Source organism: Apus apus, chromosome 2 (assembly GCF_020740795.1).
Source record: "Apus apus isolate bApuApu2 chromosome 2, bApuApu2.pri.cur, whole genome shotgun sequence".
NCBI classification, from domain to species: domain Eukaryota; kingdom Metazoa; phylum Chordata; class Aves; order Apodiformes; family Apodidae; genus Apus; species Apus apus.
The window spans coordinates 104691483-104705061 of NC_067283.1; the positions used below are offsets into that span (position 1 = coordinate 104691483).

A 13579-nucleotide genomic window follows, 5' to 3' on the forward strand; every position below is an offset into this window, starting at 1 on the left:
GTCCTAAACTAAGAATACTTTTTAAAGATAAGGAAGGAATTAACTATGTCTAAAGCGCCTTTGATAAATGGCACACAGCTGCTTGTGGTTTCCATATTTCAGTTAGAGATGTGTATGTGCTGTGGTCTGAGCATAGAGAGTGATGCCTTGGCACTGATGCTTCTGTACATGGCCAAGCTATCTGAGCTAGACAAAATTGTTCAACGAGCTCAGGATATTTCAGATCCTCTCTGCAAATATGGAATTGATCTGCCTATATGCAGTGAATCAACTGTATCCAGAAAGTATCAATAGATGTTCTTTGGTCTCAGTTGGAGTTGCTAGAACCCTGGAAATGTCCCAAATCTTTGAAATGGTTCTGGGTGAAAACTTCAGGGGTAGTGTATTCCTATAACAAAATTAAAACTCATAAACCCACAAAGAATTCAATTGAGTCACTGTGGGACCTACATCTGAGCAAGGAGCTTGTGAGGACTTCTGTAGACCCTGGTTTCAAGTAGAATAATTCCCAAACAAGTGTAGGCTACATAATTAGTCATAGACTTTACAACAGTGGGATAGCCCTCCTGCTTTCAGACATCTTAAACTTATGCAATGATGTATCTCAATCCATGGTGACTTGGTATGAATTGTCAGTCTTTTTAATCTGCCCTAGTAAGCTGCATGCTCCAACCAACCCCTTTTATTCTGTAGGATTAGCATCAATAGGCATATTGAAACACATTAGAAGCTGACTGCTTCATCTATCTAAAGGCTCTTTGCCAGTCTTCCCTGGCATGCTGACCACCTGTTCATCACTAAAATCTTGTGGCTGGCTTTATTATGAACAGGCCTTTTCCCTGACTTTTGGTGAAATATTAATGCTATGTCCTTCACCACAAGGTCTGCCTGCTGAGCTATACATACAACAAATTAATCTAACCTTTGAATTCTTCCTCCTTGTCATTTCTTTAAGAGTGAGCCATTGTAGAGTATGAACGTGACAAGTTCTGCCATATCCACCTTGCAGATTGTCTTATTAGGAACTTGATTCCCTCTACTTTCTTTGAGCTTGGGGCATTTTGCCCCTCTAGGAAAGCTCTAAATGACATAATTCTGACAGCACTCACTCACGTTTTCCATTTTCCTGTAGTGAGTTTTAGTCATGCATCTGGCTAAAAACAAGTACTTTCAAATGGAAGCAACTTTCTTAAACATCTAATAAAAATACTGTGCTTCGCTATTGTGCTGAGCTATAGCAAACCAGTTGTTATACTTCTTAATGAGATATTAGCATATCTACACTTCATGTTTGTTAACGGATCGTGTGTGAATCTCTGGTTTGGGGCAAATGGCTATCTGAGTAGATAGAAAAAATCAAGTTCAAGAGTTTTCCTCGCCATGAAAAGTGCTGGCCAGCAGTTAGAAGTAAATTAGTTTAATTCTAAAATTCTTCCAGCTCTTCTCAGCACTTTGCAAACTGCTGAACAGTAATTCCCAGTGATAGGGTTGATGGTGGAAAGATGAAGTAGCAAGTACTTACATGGAAAGTTGGCTGCAAGGTATTTTAGCAAATAGAATACAGTCAACCAAACTGTATTATTGAGCTGAGAAGTCTGCTACTGAATTCTTAACAGATCCTACGGATTTGTTGCCATGTACGTGAAGATTTCTCAAAGCTGTGATTGTCTAATGTGATAATGGAACCTGATAGCTCAGCAGTGAAACAGTGAGGATTTTGAAAGTAGCACTTGCCATACTTTCTCGTGAGAATGAGTATGATTAATCCAATTCAATAATTTGTGCTTTACTTGAGATAGCAAACTGAAAAAGCTGCATCAATGTCTTGAAGCATGCAAATAAAATTTTCTGTAAGTTCTGTTTAATGAAATGTGGTATCTTCTGCCAGTTTTGTCTGCTATTGCCAGTTGGTTTTTAAAGCAGGATGTGATGACATTCACCTATTTATCTGTAAATAGCTCATTTAAGTGACTGATTCTGTGGTCACTTGTCTTTATCGTAAATACCTCTTCCTAAGAGAGAGAGAGAGAGATTTTACCAGATGGTTTTATTCTTCTCTTTGGTAGTTTTTTTTGTGTTGGGTTTTTTTGGGGGTGGATGGGAAGTGAAATGGATGGTGTTCTCAGTCTCCCCTGAAATCAGTGACTGGCCACACCTCTGCTGATTGCTTTAAAATTTGATTGCGTTAAAGGGAATCAGAGGTAACATAATCAGCTAGGATTTGAAGAGATGTAGGACCTTGCAGGATGAAGCTAACAACCTCTTCCTTTTGATTTGGATCCTGTGGCAAAACTCCAGTGTGACTCAGTTGGATTGAAGTGGTCTATCTTCTTATCTCTGTGGGACGAAGGAAACTCATCATTGAGACCTTAATGTTACCATACAATTATTCATTTCGTTATCAATCAGCAAATTTGTTAGAAGTCAGTGAGATGCTTGATTACAAGCAGACAGAAGGGCTGAGTTCAGGGTTAATGCTATGGTGACTTGAGTTTGGGGTTTTGGAGTGAAGCTTGGCCAGCAGAGCACTTGACATCAGCAATTTTTCTTCAGAGCTTTGCTATTACTTTGGCATGAGTTCATTGACTGAAGGTTATTGTAGGCAAATTATGTCACTGTAACAAATGACCCTGGAAAGAAATGGCTGGGTTGCTATGTAATGTGAGTGAAGGTAATAAATAATCTGGGAAGTAATGGCTAGCTCTTGAAGACTGGCTGATAGACCCCTCCATGAACAGTGATGAATACTGAATAAGGAAGATCTTGTGTCATTGGAGTGTAATGTAAAAAAGAATACCCTCTTCCACCACTGGGCTTTCTTGTTCAATAGGAAAATGGAAGATGGTATTTCCGCTTTGTTTTCAGCTTTAGGTCTAGATCAATTCTGCACTCATACTGCATAAGGTGAGAGAAGACTGTACAGAAAGGGCTTTTCTGGCAAAATATCCTCACCAAAGTGATCAACAGGGCATCTTCAACATCCTTATCTCCATCTAGTTGAAGTATAATGAGAACAGGGCATCTGATCTAGTCAGATGTAATGAAAAGGAAGTCAGGATTCCAAAAAGAAAAGACAGTCCAGCTTTTTCCTGTTAAGTTTTGAGTACAGCACGATTGAAAACACACTGTTATTTGTACTAGTGCAGAGAGTTTGGATTTAGCTGTGTATTCAATAGCTGAGGTTAAGGTAAAATAAAACTAAAACTTTTCTCCAGGCTTTCCAGGGTAATGCAATTACTAGGCCAATAAAGACAGTTAAAAGTAAAGAAGTATATAATGTTGCCTTGTTGAGATGGACAGCAAAAAAACCTACTATATTAGTCTTTTTTGTGATGGAAGCCATAAAGTAGAAAACAAAACAAAATACAGTTTTACTAGTGAAAAAAGTACATAAGACTTTTTTTTTTGTTTTCAGAATTTCTTGTAACAAAAAAGTGATTTGAATACCTCACTATTGCAACAGTAGTGATTCTTGCAGCTCTGTTAATATGCCATACCAAGACTTTAAACACAATGGGCTGAAATCAAAGCTAATCTCTAAACATGAGACTCTTTTTTTTTTTTCCAAAATAATTTTCATAGTTGCTTCTGAGTGGCAATGGAGTATTTGTTAGACCATAACCACGTAAGAAATAAAAGCTTTTTAGCTCAGGAGGAAAGACTGGAAACTGATCATAATGTTGCTGAGAAGCTGTGCTTTAACTTTCTGTCTCATACATTATTCTTTAAATTTTATCTGCAGCCTTCAAGCCAAAGTAAAACCTTACTCCTTTTAGAAAATAATGATTCCCGGTTTTATTGCAGTAATCTTTAAATGCTTAGTCTGTTTTTTTATTATTCCAGCACATGAGAACAACACCATTTGAAAGCACAGAAAAGTTTTTGTGTAAAGATTGGTAAGTGGTCAGTAAAATATTCCTTAGACTTTACACAGACTTCAGAAAAGCTGGGTACAAAGGTCTGAAGTGCAGCCCTTAAGATATGTGAGCCCAGATTGTGTTGTTCAGGGCAGTGGCATTGCTGCTGCTGAGAGCTCCTGGTAAATGCCATTTTCCACACTAGCTAAGTGTGTGTTTTATGGTTCTTCTTTACTCCTGGCAGTGGTCTGGTTTTTCTTCTGGTTGTGACCAATTTCCAATGTGAAGAGAAGGTTTAGTAACTAAAAGAGTTTGTTTACTCCTTCTTGTTCCTTAGCAATAAAGTGTCCAAAGGAGGAGTGAAGTAACAGGGTTATTGCAGTCAGGGAGACACAAGGGGCCAGAGGCTCAGCTCTGTGAGGGCCACAGGGGTCTCCTGCAGGGCCTGGCAACCAGGCCCTGTCACACTGCCCCAGCCAGGGCAGTGGGGGCCACTGGGGCAGCCCCAGTCCAGCCATTGGGCACATCCTTGGGGGCAGGCCAAGGTTAGGCTGATACATGAGCGCCATGGCTGGACAGCTTTTTAGGGAGCTGGAGACCAGCCCTGCTGTGGCATTGCTGAGGCAGGGGCTGATGGCCATGGCAGGCTGAAATGAAGTCCTGGGCTGTGGGCATGTTTGATGAAGCTGCAGGGTGGTGGGCAGTGACAGGACTGCAGTGCTCCAGTGCTATGATGATCAGTGTGCTGGTGTCAGTGTGGTATGATAATATTTTCACAAAATAAATTGTATTAATTGTATTTTTCTGTATCTCTGAATCTTAAGCTAGAAGCTTGTCATGAAACCCTGTATATTCAGAGTTGTCTCACACCTGTCTGCATTTTTGCTTGCCTTATGATATGGCTGATAGTTATTTCTTTCAAGGTCTGTTCCCTGCCATTTTGAACCTGGCCAGCAATGCTCACATCTCCACCAATGCCACCTGTGGAGTGAAGGGACCAGAGATGTTCTGCAAACTGGTGGAGCACGTCCCGGGACGGCCCCTGCGCAACGCCCAGTGCCGTGTATGTGACCACCACAGTGCCAATCCCAAAGGCAAGTTTCATGTGGTTTATTTATGGGTTTGTGTCATTCTTTTTGACCCTTCTCCTCAAATACTTTTTACTTTTAGTCTCTCTACTACATGAGTGAAACTGCCTTTGAGCAAAGGACAGAAAGTGTGAGCACCTTAAACAGCTTTTAAGCACTGCAGCATTCAATGACAGCCTTCTTGGCTGAGGGCAGATTTCAGCTTTTGCTTCTTTATGCTGGGAAGAAATTGTGCTCACTGTGAAATAAATATTCTGATTCAGAGAAAATGCAGTGAGATGTATTTGCAAGAGATGTTTAATATTTTGTTTTTAAACAGAGCAGCACCCAATTTCTAGTGCAATCGATGGTACAAATAACTGGTGGCAAAGTCCTAGCATTCAGAATGGGAGGCAATACCACTGGGTAACCATCACCTTGGATTTAAGGCAGGTGAGTAACATTTAGGTGAGCATCATTTATTGTGAGTAGCATATAAGCCAATGCAATTCACTGTAGTTATTATGTGTTTAGATGGTAGGATGTTTAGTAGTTAACCATTTAGTAGCACATAGTTAAACATGGGTAGTTAAAGCTAGTATGAACTGATTTTAAACAGGTGTGTTTTCAATTATTGTTTAAGAGCATCTTAGAGATTTCATTCGTATCTGTCTGGAGTAGAAGTGACTATACTTGTAAGCATACAGGTCATAGCTTGTAGTTCATCGCACAGTAATGATTTTATATGTGTGGATGAGAGTTTACACCAGCATTCCTTCTGTCTTGGTGACCTTTCTCTACCTGACCCTGCTGCCTTTTCCTCAGCAGTCTGATGTTTTCCTTCACCTTTGATTTCAGGCAAGTTACTTAAAGTCTGGGTTATTAAAGACTTCTTTTTAAGCAGCGGTGTTTTCAGAGTATTGGCATAAGTGTAGATTTGTATGTGAGAATGCATCTGTTTCTGATATTATTAATTATTACTATCAGCCTGTCAACTGGTGATTGCACAGTTTCTTAGTAAAAGAGTAAATTATTTGGAGTAGGACATGGTGGAAACATTTTATATTTACTGTAAGAAAACAGCACATTTCATTTGAAATATGAACTAGTTTGATCCATAGATATTGTAACTTGGATCCTGAATTTCAGAGGATGAGAGAAAGGTGACTGAAGAATTGTTGTATTCACATCAATTATCTCATGATAGATCTCAATTTAAACTATTCTGTTTAAAATTCTCCATATTTTTGCATATTTACATTAAGTATGTAAACCTGTTAATACAATGTAATGGTCAAACTCAAGAACCCTGGAAACAGACTTTCCTCAGCTGGTGGAGAGTCTTTCAGGACTAGAAAACAAATAATGCACAAAATGGGGCAAAATTAGTGTTGCTGAAAGAAGCTGATTCCCCACTAGCTGGAAAGAACATTCTGCTGGAGGAATGTTCTGTATTGTATCTTCTATGAAATTTTGCTGTCCATTCTGAAGAGTTAGGGATTATATCTCCAAAATGTTGATTTCTGATCCTGGAGAGACTGGAACTGGACAGAAGCTGGTTCCTCTGTTTTGGCACTTTACAGCAAAGTGCTCTCATCATTCTTAGGAGGCTCCAAAACTGTACAGAGCACTTCCTAATTGTTAGTTTGTCTGTTAGACATGAAATAAACAAGTCTCCTATCCTGCTCCAAGAAAAGATAAAATAATTTCTGAAGAAAATGTATTTTTCTTTACTTTTTCTTGTTATTTTGGTTTGAACAGATATATATGTTGGCCCATCTAAGCTGTTTGAAAATAATAGCTCAGCAGTCCATTATTAATATGGAGATGCTTTCAAATTTTGGAAGAAGATTTGTTACTAAGAAATACATACTTAAAGTGTACAGTTGGTAAAAAGCTTTTGCAAGATCTCTAGACCCTGCTTGAAAGTTATTTTAATGGTGAAAACAGAAGGTTTAACTTTGATGTTTTATAATGAAGCATGGGTTAAACAAGTGCCTAGTTTGCTCTTTAATTAGAAAGCAGAACTGTTAGGACAGTAATAACAGGGTGTCTTGTCAGTGAGGGAAGGTTTGGGTAGTACTTTCTTGTTGTTTGAAGAGTTTTCTTTGTGTTTGTTTTGTAAATGGACAAACAGGAAAGAAAAAAAAAGTGAGATGGGGATGACTTAGGATTTATCCTCTTAGAACTTTTTCACTTTGGAAACAGCAGCTGAACTGCCCTCTAAATCTTTTACTCTCCAGCCTTAGTGCTGTTGGTGTTTTCACCAAATACGTATCTTTCCTCTGCTGACCCATGCTCAGTTTCACTAACTCAATTTGAAAAGTTTACCCCAAGGGGCCTTTCTTCTTTGTTTTCCTTAGAGTTTGAGAAAGAGAAGGCATCTAGGGCTATGCAAACTGAATGTAAATTACTGCTTTGTTAGAAAGGATTTGGTTAATAGAGATCGCTTGAAGTCAATGAATTATTAGAAGTGACTTGATGTGCTTAATTTTAAGCAAGTTAGCACAAGTAAAGAAAATACAAAAGGAAAGTGTATGAAGGATCTTAGTGATTTTAGTAACTGTTTGCTATTCCTGAAAGTCAGTACTTGTAACTATGCATCTTTAGCATTGGTACTTTTTTTACATTTCAATCTTTGTGGATTAAATCTGTCAAGTAGTGTATTAAAACATGTTGTCTAACTTTCCATGCCAGAATATAGACTATATTCACACCCTTTTGTGATGTGAAGAATGACCATCTGGTCATTATTCTTGTTTTTTGAGTAATTACCAGAAGTTTTAGCAGGAAGAGAAATTGTTTCTTGGGACCGTTACCAATGTACACCTTAGAGATATAATCCAGAAGTGTGTTGGTGAGTGCTGAAATGTAGCCTTGGCTGGCTATGTTTTCATCTTAACTGGTGAAAATTTACTCCACTCCAATTTATCCTAGTTGAAGTTGTGTCCCCAGTCTGTCTTGTGTCCTTTTGGCATTTGGCTTTATTCATCTCTTGGCTGAAATTTGAAGGGAGCAGAGAATATTATTTCAGCTAGTATTCTACCTTGCACTTTGTTTTATTTAGTCTAAAACCAACTGGACTGAAGAGCAGTTTGATGGAATCTTCTTAAGAAAAGAGGATGGGCTAGTAAAATCAATACTGAAATAGCTTTTTTTGATCTTTCTCTTTTGCAGAGGCTGTGCTATTTATAACTAATGCAAGTGTTTTGTAAGGGTAGCCAGTGGCTATGTCATGATTTCTTAGCTCACATGGATCATAACTAGGTATATGTATTCTGGTGTGCCTTTCAGTTTTTCTGGGACCCAGGTGTATGATAAACCTTTTTGTTTTCCCTTGCCATCAAATATATGGCAGCGATCCAGAACTTGGGAAAGAGTAGTTTATCAATGAGGTGTAGTTTTGATGTACAAGATACCAAGATTTGGTTTATGACGTTGTGCTTCCTCCCCTGGAAATTCTAGAGAAATAAAATAAGCAGCAGCATTTTTCGATAAAAACAGCATTTTTGCCTGAGTTTGACTCCTCTGGACAGCTGTGTTTGAAATTATAATGGATTAAAATAAATGCTGACTATTATAAACATCAGAAGTGCACTTGGGCCATCAGTCACACCATTAAATGAAGAATAGTTTCCTCAGATTTATTACCATGCTTCAGACTTTTACAGGTATTTAAAGGTACTTTGGACTAGGCACAGCTGAAATGCACAAGTCTGTGTATCATGGAGTTTTTGAATTGTGAAGCAAGACCAGTTATTCTTGGGAGACCCATAGTATCAAGTTGAGAAAGCATCTCTACTTCTGATTATGTTATAGCTTATGAATATTTCATGAGAACTGGATTACCACTGAGGCTGATGTGAAACTAATTTGTGGTTTCCACTATTAGAAAGTAAAAGAGCATAAATATTATAATATGATTTCTACACTGCTCTTATCTCCACATCAGTTGGAAAGAAAGATTTCTCTAAGGACAAATCCTTTGCCAATATAAAAAGATACTCTTCTGTTGACTGCACTGGACCAGTGCTAATTTATCATGTGTGACAAAGTTCCTTAAAAGCCTTTTGGCTTTGTAAAACCAATGATACAAGTTTCAAGGTGCTCATCTCTACCTTCTTACAAAACACTTCTGGACTAAAATGAATTTTTCTTCTATTCCAAAACAATGGTTGCACATAATGAGTCAAAATCTTAAACAACAGATAACTCAGGAGACTAGCAATTCTACTGGATTTGCACTTCTAACATCACAGACTCCTCAGAACAAAATGTCACGAGCAATTGCTAGGCCTCACAATCTCTAAGAGCCTGAAGCCATCTTTATCCCTTAAAAAGACTTTTCTGTGAACAGTATAGGCTGATATCCAGATTACATCTTCATTTAGTCTTTTTTTAGGGAGATTGCACACATTAATTTTAAACTTTTTGGACATTAAAACTAAATCTAAGAAAAAGAATCTTTTCTGGTAACCAGGTTTATGTATGTTGACAGCACTGAACAGAATGGGTTTTGCAGTTTTACTTAAAATGTGAAGTAATGTTAGTTGTAATAAACGTTTTCACCACAGGACTTGTCATGCTATTTTGAAAAACATACTTAGCTGTTTGGTTGGGGTTTTTTTTTGATTCTCGTTCTGCACTGATCCCAAAGGGAGGAGTTAGCTGAATTTGTAAATCCAGGAGGAATCTGTCTGCCAAGAGCTTTACATTCCTCCAAGCTTGTTCATTTTGCAGTCTTCTGCTTTATATGGTTTACATTATGCCAGTGTGATTTCAGAAGATATACAATAGGACACAGTCATCCTGAGGTCTTAAGTCATATCTTCCTTTCACATTTTTTTTCAGTGTCAGGTAAGGTTTAGATTTGAATTGGGGTGTAGGTTTGAAGTAGCAGTTGGTACCTCTGTTCTTAACAGGTTAAACATTTCTAATGTTTAAGGAAAAATGTGTTGGGACACATCTTTCCTTTTAATTTTCCACTTTTCGAGCCTGAGGCTCAAATGTCCATAGATAGGAAAAGACAGAACTTACCCTTATTGTTGTCTCCATTCCTGTAAATTGATATGTGTAACTGAGAATCTTAATCGAAAAAGGCTACTGGGAAAACTGTGCTTGCCAGGGCATGGATCTATGTGGCTTGTAGAGCACTGACCATGCCTATGGAAATGGGGACTTCAGGCTAGCATTTCCACAGCCACTGCTGGCTGAGTTTACAGTCTTTAGAAAAAAAATAAAAATCTGCATAATTTCCTACTGGATGGAAAGAAGGGTTCATTTATAAATCTGTTTCAAGAACAATGTACTTGGTGTTGCTGGATCTGCGTTCCGGGAAGCAAAGAGGATAGAAAGGCTAATTAAAGCAGAAGTTACTTACTACATGGGTATGGCTGCTATGAAAAAGAGGTTCCTCAGCACAGGTTTATTTGGTTGGTCTTTACAGTTGGGATTAAAGTGCCTGTAAAATGACACTTTCAATCCATGGCTGCTTGGGAATTACTAACTTGCTTTGGCTTGCCCTTTTTACCCTTGTAGCACAGTAAGGAAATGAGTTCTGGGAAAGCTATAGAGTCAATTAAAAGTGTACAAATCATTAGCTCTTGCCACATAGCTCAAGTTTATCACATGGCTGAATTGTGGACAATGGATGTGCAAAGTGGTAAGAAACTGCCTTCAGCAACGTTCAAGCCTGAAGAATTTATAAAAATAAAGATCTGTAAAGTGCTCTAAGCATGTTGGAAAATCAGCTTGCATTACACGAGTTCCTGGTTCAGATCCCTTTTGGGTTACAGAGGCTGAGGGATATGAGGTCTTCAAAACCCCTACCTGCTGACCTTTCTTACAGTATCTTCATTTGCAAACACCGGGAACAACTTAACCTCTTCCTCCAGCTTCATTCTTAAGTTGTCTTAAGACTACCTGACTGCAGGAGCATTTACACAAAGTCCTTTCATTTCTATATTTAACCTATATTATTTCAGGTTCTGACAAATTTTCCTGGTGTTGCTGATATTAAGTATCCTGTGAATTTACCTATGGAGTATTTTTGGTTACCTATGGGCTATGTGGGTAAATGGAGGAAAACATGAGAGGATCTGGGTGAAAAGACTTGAAAATATTGAATTTATTGAATTGTGCATGTGCACTGTTGCAGTGTAAATTTTATCTTTAACTGGCTATTGCCTTCACTCCCACTCAGTGAAAAACTTGATATTTAAACAAAATTTAACTTACGTACTCTTGTGAATGTTTTATTTCTGAAGCAGTGGCTCCAGTTATTATGTGATGAATGATAGCTCATTGTTACTAGTTGGAACTGGATTTAAAACTAGCCACATCAGCTGCACATTGTAATGGGTCTTGAAAAATCTTGATGTAATCAAAAGTAGAACATTTGTTGTTCAGCCAACTGTGTAATAAGTAGGGAAGTAGTTTAGTTGATGACAGCAAGCATAGAGGAAAAAAATGAATACAAGATATGCAAGAGTTTTTGAGGATGATTTTCTGCTGTGGCATTGGAAAAAAAAAAAAATTGGGTTCTAATCTTGCATCTTTTATGCTTTTGAGAAAGGTTATTGACTTCAAAGAACTTGGGTGTGCAAGTCCTAAGCTCAGTTAATGAAACTTCCCTAGTTTTAATAGTTTTCTGCAATTCTCTTCTGTGATGGAGAAAATACTCATAAGTAACTCTTGTCTCATCCAGGTTATCTTCAGGTTAGAGATCCCAAAATGACACCCTAGATTCTGCTTGTGTGTAACTTGGTGTAAAAAAGCTATATAATTCAAGTACTATTAGCAGAATCAAAGATATCCAGGTTGTAGGTAGGGAATAGAGTTGCTTAACTTGGAGTCTGCTGGAGTTCTGTTCCTTTCCCTTTAAAAGCATGTATTTTAGCTTTTTTTTTTTTCTCAGTTGGAGCTTTTTGGCATGATATAAATTTTATTTAAAAGGGGCTCTTAGCTTAGTGGAAGCTGGGTTGTAATTCTTGATACTCAGCTTTGATTAGATTTTAAGATTGTGCTGAACAACAGAGGATTCACAGACCCCAGGGTCTGAAGGCTGTGACTGAATAGTGAGCTCACTTTTCTTTTTGTTCACTTCTGCTTGCATTGCTGACATGTCATATAATCCAACAGTTTGTGTAATAATGTAATCCTCAGTTTGTGTAAATTTTCATATGTACTGAAACAACTGGAAAAGTTCTGTTAGAATGTGCTTCATGTTTCAAAGAATAAAACTGGAGTGCCTGAAAAGAAAATCAGACTAAGTGAATATCATGTTTTAAGTTACATCTGATTTTAATCAAAACTGATGTTTGACTTCTTTAAAGGTATTAAATCTAGTAAGTTATTTGAAGATAAGTATCACCAATTGTTTTCTTATGTCTGCAAGACCTCCTAAGCAAAGCTCTGTTCATGGGAAGACGGTTTTGCTTCACAAGTAGTTTCCTGAATTGCATATGTAATGCAGTTACTGTTTATCTCTGTGTGTTTAATTCCCCATGTGGCAAGTGCCGTTATTGCTCTAGCTTTAATCTGTATTGCAAAAAACCCCACACCAAAACCACCCCCAAAATAATACATTTAAAAATGTTTGAAAGAACTGATCATTGGAACTCAATACAGTATTAATACTGTACATGCAGGCAAGAGTTGTGATGATTATACCAGCCAACCAGGCAGTCTGCTCAAGTGAGAATATGTACTTCTGAGGGGGTTAATAATATAGCATTTTTGTTTCGTCTCAATGAGGCTTGATACTATAGTGCATGTGAAACATTAAACTCCTATATACAAGTCTTAAAAATTTGCAAAGGCAGCCTTTTTGCCTTTTTAAATGAGATGATATGGTAGGTATTATGTAGGGAAGAAGACAGTAACTTTGCAATACGTGCATTTCAGTGTTAGTGTCTAATGCTGTAGCTAGTTGGTGGCCAGTTCAGATTATCTAGCTGCCATGACAAGGTCATTTGAAAGGTGTTGTAAACTTAATTACTGCCCTGCCAACTCACGGAAGTGCTGAACAGTGCTGTTGTGTGGATAGGGACTTTGCTTTGGACTCAGGACAGCTAAAAAAATACCTGTATGGCATAGAGAGTACAGTTCCTAAAAGAGCTACTGTTCTTTAAGTTTATCATGCTTCTGTTTGTCACATTTATCTTTTTTTCTCCCTGTGTTTTCAGCAGTATCTGTAAATAGTCTTCTGCTTTAAATAACTTTTAACACATAATGAAAATGGAATGCACAGAGGTTTTTAATATAGGGTGTGAAAAGCTTGTCAGAAATGCTATTACTGAGAAGATTAAATTCCCAGCCAAAGTGTGAAACAAAGAGTTGTTTGGGCTGCAGTTGTTTTGAAAGAAACCAACCCACTTTGAAGCCCTCAGAGGTTCAGAAAAGCTAACCAGCACATTTCCAATAGAAAGAATGTTATACTCAAGAAATCCTTAAATGTACAGTGTTGAGACACATTTCAACTATTTAATTAACATGAAGTAATGCACTGAATAAGTGTAGTCTTCTTTTAGTCACATAATCAAACATTTTGCTGTAATGTTCAGAGTTGTGACAAAAAATGATTTCGGTGAGTAAAAGATTGGGTTGGCCGTTTGTTGCAAGACTAGGTGAAAACTTTGTTCAGAGTTTCAGTAC

The 13579-nt window shown here is 37.7% G+C and overlaps 1 protein-coding gene across 1 annotated transcript in view; it reads left to right on the forward strand.

Moving 5' to 3' along the window:
• Positions 1-4755: 4755 nt before the first annotated feature.
• The window catches only part of LAMA1 (laminin subunit alpha 1), a 78893-nt gene continuing 70069 nt past the window's right edge, over positions 4756-13579 (forward strand). The window contains exons 1-2 of the mRNA XM_051610269.1: positions 4756-4951; positions 5265-5377. Of these exons, the coding sequence (XP_051466229.1) occupies positions 4756-4951; positions 5265-5377 (309 nt within the window). The remainder of the gene's footprint in view (positions 4952-5264; positions 5378-13579) is intronic.